Below are 7,737 nucleotides of genomic sequence, written 5' to 3' on the forward strand. Positions count from 1 at the left end.
TTACCAGCAAAGCATGAGCTACTGCTCTTCACCTTCCTTCTGCCATCCATCTGCAGTGCTTCCCTAAAAAGGTCCGTGGATTCATATTCTCCTCTAGGTTTTCCAGTATGGGCCCAGTATGAACCAACTCAGATCTTCAGGAAGAGTAAAGGTGGACAGAAATATATGTCCTTCTTGTATTTTGAAGGTCAACCTCATTTCAATTAGAAAAGAGAATGTTGGAGAAGTTACTTTGAAAAGGAGGGCAATTTACCTGGATTAGGATTAGTGATAAAATGTTTTTTCCTTGACAATATATGTTTGTTCTTAAGTATAATATTTGGCCTTAAAAACTTTTAAGTGTTCTACAGAGATACATTCTTAATTTCCTAAGACATCTCAGTAGGATCTGTACCCCTTATTGAACAGTTTTATGTTTCCTTATAAATATTCATAACTTCAGTTTAAGCCAAATGTTTCATTATATGGAAATAGTTGTATAAGTATTCCCAAGCTCAAAGTGTCAGTGTGGTGCTACACTGGCTAACAAATATGCCAAAAGTTTCCCTACAGAGTTAGGAGCTGTGTAAGTTTAAGCCTGCAACCTGTGTGACATGTCTTTGTTTGTGACACTCGTAAAGATAATTTTTATGTATATAAGACCAAGGAAATCTGGATTAAAATGCCTCAAAATATACAGAATTTTAAAAATTTTGTTATTCTGTTATATTTTCAGACTTTTTGTTTTTTTGAACAGTTTTTAATTTTTAATGTAATTTCTTATTCATGAAATATTTGAGAGCCTACAGTGTGCAAAGTTCTGTAGTATTGCTGTGAATTAGAGAATCATAACTCAGAAATAAAGTACAAAGGTGAAGAACTACTTTGTAAATAAATGATATGAAGAATTTTCCAATTTCAACTTGTTTTGTTTCTTTCAAATTTTTATATCTTACTAATTCTACTGGTTATCTACTTGCTATGACTGGAGAGTGTAACTGCGAAAGTTTAAGAAAACAAAAGCGTTGCTTGTCAATTCTAAGTTGAGACACTTTGAGAGATCGGTTTGTCTTTTTTGACTGACTTTCAGACGAGAGCTCTTGTCCTCCTCCTTCTTCAGGGAATTTATCTGGCTCCTTCTTAAAAGCATATTTAACTACCTAGCACGTATAATGGTCTCATACTGCTAAGTTCCTCTTTGGAAACGTTTGGTGCTGTTTTGTTTTCAAGTTTGAGCAATGAAGGCCCTTTTCTTGGTTATACCCTGTACCCTAGAGATAGGAATTGGTCCTTCTCACCTGCTTCTTAAGCCCTTAACGTGCATGCTAATGGTGCTTTGGATCCCTGTCCTTTCTGTCCCAAAGATTTTGCTTCCCATTGCTTTTTCTGGGGAGCTCTCTGGTTGGTTCTGGCTCTGGAAATAATGATTGGTGCTTTCTTGCTAATATGATGACATGAGCCACCAGATCACTGTCGTAACAAGCAAGTTTGGGGCTTGCTCTTTCCTCTCAGAAGACCTCACTAAGGGTTGGGATCCATGCTGCAGATCTGTAGCAGAAAAGTTATTTCTTACAGGATGAGTGGCTGGATGACTTGCACTAATGCTCTTGCTGTTTCCCACAGGCTCCTACCCAGAGATTCTACCCAGTGAAACTCCCACAGCAACGCAGGTAGACGGGGCTGACCTGGCCTCACCAATGTCTCCTCGAACTAGCAAAAGCCGCATGTCCATGAAGCTGCGTCGTTCCTCTGGCTCAGCCAATAAATCCTAAGGAGACAGCAGCCCAGCAGTGTTCAGCAGTAGCCACCTTAGCATGAACATAGCGTTAACCCTTTCAGGCTTCGTGTTTGCCATAACAACATGCATGTTCCTTCCTGAACATTTATTTTAGAAAACACTGGATTTAAATAACTTGTAACTTAGTATTTTAGATTTGGGTTGTTTATTCGGTTGGTTTTCCCCCCACACTCCAAGCTGCCGTATGGGGGGCGGGGGGGTGGGGAGTTTTATTCTACACCCTTTACCTTCCCTAGATAATTATGTCTAAGTAGTTTGACTTTTAATTTCGTAATTAACTTTGAGATGAAATATAATTGGACAGATAGTCTCATTATTTTATTTATCGTGCCCCATTACAACTTCATGGCTCAGTAAATATATAATTTTTTAAATAAATGTACATCTTTAAATTTAAGCATTTGTAAAGTTGTAGCAATAGTTGCAGATCTGTTAATACACAGGATGTGTATGGATTATTTATGTTATCAAAATAAACCACTTAAAATAAATGGTCTTTTAGTATCTCAAGTTCCAGCTGAAATAATTTTAGCATTAACTTTTTCTTCCCAAAGCACTGTCTCATTTCTTGGTTGTGCAGGTGATGCCATGACATATCTAAAAACCAGAAAAATCACTGTGCTGAACTTTGATTCATGTTTAGCTTCCAAATATTTTTCTAATGTTTTGCTTTTTAAATGGTATCACTGTTTTAAATGCCATTTCTGTTTTGAGATTGTGGCCCCTTATTGGCTGCTGGATCCTGGTATATCTGTGTTCTTTCTTAAGTACCAAAAAGGGAGGAATGGGGTGGGGCGGGTAGGAAAAAAGAAAAGAAGGAGAAAACTTTTCTGACATAAGTGTGTGGCTTAAATTATGTGTATTATTGTCAAAGAAAAGGGAACATGACCCAGGAGTCTAAATTAATCTAATATTGTTAATACTGAACTTGCACGTGCGGGTTGGTATACATTCCACCCTCCAGAAGTATTTTCCTACAGTAGATAAGCTGCTCACATTTTGCTCACATTTTGTTTTGAACGGGCATCTCCTAAGGAAATGTAGCATGACATTGGTACTAACTGCATGTGTAAATACATCATACTGGCAAACTATAAAATATAAATTATGTATCATCATTCATGTAGTATCTACAAATTTGTAACAGTGGAAAAAAGATGGTATTTAATAATACAATAAAAGTATTCTTATCATTTCGTGTCCATGAGTGTTGATTTGTCTTTTTGTATTTTGTCTTTTATATTTTTTCAGACTTAAGCAGGGCTGTATGATTAATGGAGAGATATAAAGCATAAACCTAGGTTATCTTAGCTCATCATGAAAAATGAATTTTAATTCCCTTCTCAGGATATACCCCACCTTATTTCTCAGAGATCCTGCCACAGTCATTAAAACTACAGGAAAATTTTCACCTTCACAAGGGCTCACCAGAAACTTCCCCCAATGCACTTGGTTAAAGCATCAATTTATCTCACCCTCATGCTTCTTTGACCTGTTAAATTTTACTTTTTTTGGTAATATACATTCAGGAACAAAACTTTTTACAGACAGTTTCTATAGCAGGCTTTCAGAGTTCCTGTGCACTTAAATTTTGGATTGCCTTATAAATAAAAACAAATTCCTATGAAACTATGTAGAAAATAAACTTAAAAAGTCCCGTGAAAGCTTATATAAAGGATAAACATGGATAGAGAGAGTCCCTGGGAACAAGATTAAACAATATAGACAGTTTCCCACAACCAAGGTGAAGAATTGCAGAAAAGATAAAGTAACTATTTACACGTTTCTATAGTGCTTTCATTCTTAAACAGCTAATGGTTTGGTGATATGTAACAAAATGGAGTGAAAATACCAACTTAAAAATACGGAAGTTGATTAGCACAGTTAACATTTTATTCATGTTCAGATAAACTATTCACTAGCTTTTTGAAAAAGAAGAAAATATTTAAAATATATTTTCTGTTGACATTTTTGAGTGGTAAAGTATCTTTAATATTTAAAGAATAGTACATATTCTTTGCCTTTTGGAGCTCAGTCTATGCAGCCATACTTCATAGTATATATACTATATAAGGAAAGTTTCCCATTTTATTTCTGCACCATTACATTCATTTACAAAATATAATTTCTTCTGTCTAAATGGGTCACTAAGATTATAAAGCAGGATACTGGCTTTGGGGAGATAAGAAGTGTGGCTTTTGAAAATAGGCTGTGTTCAATGGGATTCTTAAGACAAACACAACACAACAAAGCACCAGCTATGTACATTTATTTGGTGGTAAGCATCTTACAAATATGGGCTATCTGTCAAGCAATATTCAGCCAGTGTCCCAAACTGGCTATTAGGGCATAGGTACAGAATGTATGCTAAATATGGTAATACAAAAAAATTCAAAACCAGGTAGCAGCTGAAAAGAAAATATTGAATGAATTGCCATTCATTTCCATAGCGGATTAGAAGTATTAACATCTTCCTTAAGCTGAACATAGTGTCATATATAATACACATTATGATTACAACAGAAGCGTTAATTTGGATGAAACCCTACTAAAACAGTCAAACTTCAGGAAATGAGTTCTATGTTTCCCAAAAGCTATTTAAAGAAAGATTTAAAGTATCTTCCTGAATACTGCACACGAGAGCTAGAGGTGAGAATTTGGGGGGTGTCTCAACTCCTTCCAGTAAAGAGATGCTATTCCCCACCTCCAAACACTAGCTTAAGAGTGGACTTAATAATTGAGAAAAGGAAAGTTTACAAGGAGATTTCTCATATCACCCAAAAGCGCGCAAACATCTTAACATTTCCTGCCCACAGACACAGGTCTTGTATTTCCCACCCACCCGACGTAAATTTGGCACCAATCACATAACTTTTAATTCACAGAATATACAATGCAAGATATCTGACCCTATTGAGACAGAAACTACACAGGCGCCTGCGATGACAAGAGGAAGAAGAGAGAAAAAAAACTACCACTTTTGGTAGCTAGAATCCTTTGTAGATAGAGACATGCACGCATTCACTGCGACTTTCCATAGGAATTACAAGTCATATAGGATTCATTGGGGTCTCCAGAGTTTGGTGGGAGCAGGGGGAATCCTATTTTCGTGGGGAAAGTGAGAAGGATTTAAAGCTGATCATTCTTGACCGAGAACGTTTATACCATATACATACCTGCTCTAGAGAGGGATTTTACATTTCGCTGCCCGCTCCCCTGGCGGCACGTTGACTACTGGGAGTTTTAGGAGAGAAAATAAAGGAAGGAAAGAGGGTAACCTTGCAAGTTGAAGAAAGCCCCACAGAAATTCCCATGATCTGTTTGCTCCAAGGCCACCCTCACGATCCTCTTCGTCTTTCGCCCTCAACAGCCCGGCCGCAGTGGCATCTGCAGCAGCAGTACCTGCCGACTTTCTGAGGGGTGGCACTTATTGATGTGCCGGGTCAGGCCCGGGGAGCTAAAAAAAGTGGACGGGCAGTGCTTGCACGAGAAAATTTGCTGAGCACTCCCGTCGGACGCCCCTCCTGGGCCCGGTGCTTCAGGGGGCGCCCCGGCCAGAGCGGGCAGGAGCAGCTCCTCGCGGACCGCATGCCACAGCCGGTGCTTGTCCCTGATGTCCGCCGACGGGAAGCGCGCCCCGCACAGCGGGCAAGCGAAGGCGAGTGGGGCGGCGCGTTCGGAGCCAAAGCCCGGGGCAAGCGCGCGGGCCGAGCCCGCCTCGTGAGTGGCCAGGTGCTTGCGCAGATAGGCTTGGCGACGGAACTTTTTGTGGCAATATGGGCACACGAAGATCTCGGGTCCCCCGGCAGCACTGACCCCGCCCGGCTCAGACACCCGGCGCCCCAACACCCCCGCCGTATAAGGGACCTGAGGCGGCGAAGGCTCGGGGCGGGACAACACCTGGAGGCCTTGTGATGGGGCGCTGTCCCGGTGCTGCTCCGCCCCGGAGCTGTCCCCGGCCTGCGGGTGCTGATCCGCAGTTCTCTCTGCCCGGCTGTTCTCCTTCCCCTCCGCCAGGAAAGGTGCAGCAACAGCCCCGGAATCCGGGGAGGACGAGATCGACGAAGGGGGCAGCTTCCCGTCGGCTGAGGAGACTGTGGCGGCATTGGCCGCTGCGGGACGCGGCTTGTGCCAGCGGCGATGGGAGGCGAGGTTCGCAGGGCAGCTGAAGACCTTGTCGCACTCGGGACAGCGGTACTCGACGCGCACGATGCGGGAGCAGCGGTGCTGAGCCAGCGCGAAGGGGTCCGCGTACTGCTCCTTGCACAGCTGGCAGATGAACTCCCCCAGCGGCGTGCGGCTGCCCCCCAGGCCCCGGGACGGCGCTCTGGGCTCCTCCTCCTTGATCTTCAGGCCCAGCACAGGGGACGTGGTGACTTCATCGGCGAAGCTCAACTTCCTCATGGCCTTTGGCTTCTTGACCCCGGCGGCCGCGGGCCCAGACGCGCAGGCCGGAGGTGCCTTGGCGCAGCGCTCGCCGCCGGTGGCCCGCTTCAGGCCGTGCAGGGAGGCCGCGAGGGGCGCGGGGTCCGGATGGAGCGCGGGGTCCGGGAACGGTGCCCGGAGCGGCAGCAGGAACTGCTCCCGCGAGGTCGGTGCTACTGCTGGCGCCACCGAGCAGGAGAAAGCGGCCACGGTGGCGGTGCCCCCGGGGAAGGACTCAGCGGAGACCGGCGAGCTGAGGCAGCGCTCCAAGAACGCCCGGCGCAGGTCCGCGCCCGTCGGCTTCGTGGGGCTGGGGCTGGGCCCGGGACCCTCCCGGCCATCCGCCCTCCACTCCGCGCCTTCCCGCCCGCCCGCCCCTGGGCTCACCCCAGCCGCCCGACAGGACGACCCCGACAGTTCGCGGGCCGCTTCCTCCTCCGGAGTTGGGGGTCCCGCCCGCTCCGCACCGGGCTGAGGGGCACTGGAAGCCTCCTCGGGGAAGGGCGGCGCCCCCTGGGGCCCCAGCAGGGGGAAGACCCGCTCTGCTAGGCGCACTCGGTACGAGCCGCCTGTCCGTTTAGTTCGCTTTACCAGGAAGCCCCGAGGCATGGTGGAGTCGGAGCGCTCGGGGGCAAGGAGTAACGGGGGCGCCGCGGGGTCTGAGAGCGGGCGAGCACCGCTGCTGCCCGAGCTTCGCCGCCGCAGGCATGTGTCCGCCGCCTTTATAGCTGAGACGCGGGCCGGGGGACTGCCGGGTCGCCTTCGGCAGGACCAGCCAATCAGGAGTGGGAGCGGGCGCGGGGGGTGGGGCTTTCTCGGGGCTGGGCTCGCGGGGGGCCCGGAGGCGGGCGGCGGCGGGCGGGCCCCGGCGTCCGGCTTAGCTGCTGCCTGCAGCTGCCGCCTCCCTGCCGCCCACCGGGCGAAGACGCCAGAAGGTAAGGTGCAGAGTGTGAGGAACTCAGCACTCCCGGCCTCAGCGGCCTCCAGGCGCCGTCTGGGGTGCCTGGCGGAGAGGCCACCTCTCAGCGCCCTCCTTGCGGGCCCGGGACCCTGCTGCCTCCCGCGGGTAGGAGTCTGACGGAAAAGACCCGGCTCTGCGGTAGCGGAGCTGAGAGGAAGGGCGACGGGGAGGCGATCGGTTGGGTGTCAGCCGGGGAACGGGTTAACGTCCTCTGCTCGTATCGAGCTGATGAGAAGCTGCGACAGAGCGGCAGGGAGGCTAAATCCACCGCCCCGTGCCTACTCTTGACGGTGGGAGTACGTCTGCCATCCAGTATCGATCGAGACTGCGCGCGTCTGTGATACTATGAGAATTCATCTGGGAAGAAGGACTCTCAGTGCGGGAGATCGTGCGTGCTGGAAAGCCTCTGCAGCTCAGGACGCCGGCAGGTTTCTGGGCCCTGGTCCTCGGGGCTTATAAATGCCTCCTCCCCGACTGGGAATAGGAGTGGGGAGGGGGAAATGGGATCTCATTTTCGACTGTCCTCAGATCAAGTGGTTTTTCTGTTCACACCTTCCACTTGTACTACCCAGAG

General features: G+C 47.7%; 2 protein-coding genes across 10 annotated transcripts in view; one reads left to right on the forward strand and one right to left on the reverse strand.

Annotated features, from left to right (window-relative positions):
- Positions 1 to 2,970, forward strand: part of RALGAPA1 (Ral GTPase activating protein catalytic subunit alpha 1) — a 218,988-nt gene extending 216,018 nt beyond the window's left edge. For 6 of the 9 annotated variants that reach the window (XM_082451981.1, XM_082451976.1, XM_082451979.1 and 3 more), the window contains one exon: positions 1,603 to 2,970. In XM_082451981.1, the coding sequence (XP_082308107.1) occupies positions 1,603 to 1,751 (149 nt within the window). In that variant the 3' untranslated portion in view covers positions 1,752 to 2,970. The remainder of the gene's footprint in view (positions 1 to 1,602) is intronic. The other 3 variants (XR_014261120.1, XM_082451978.1, XM_082451980.1) reach the window with 3 other exon arrangements.
- A 700-nt stretch (positions 2,971 to 3,670) lies between these two features.
- Positions 3,671 to 6,826, reverse strand: INSM2 (INSM transcriptional repressor 2). Its single transcript, XM_082452130.1, has one exon. It carries the CDS (start codon positions 6,809 to 6,811, stop codon positions 5,141 to 5,143), a length of 1,671 nt encoding a protein of 556 aa, XP_082308256.1. The 5' UTR covers positions 6,812 to 6,826; the 3' UTR covers positions 3,671 to 5,140.
- Between the last annotated feature and the right edge of the window lie 911 nt (positions 6,827 to 7,737).

This window comes from Balaenoptera physalus (genome assembly GCF_965194825.1).
Source record: "Balaenoptera physalus genome assembly, chromosome: 2".
In the NCBI taxonomy this organism is placed as follows: Eukaryota; Metazoa; Chordata; class Mammalia; order Artiodactyla; family Balaenopteridae; genus Balaenoptera; species Balaenoptera physalus.

Excerpts from the sequence above, each read along its gene's own strand:
- INSM2 (XM_082452130.1), bottom strand. The coding sequence starts at position 6,811 with ATGCCTCGGGGCTTCCTGGTAAAGCGAACTAAACGGACAGGCGGCTCG.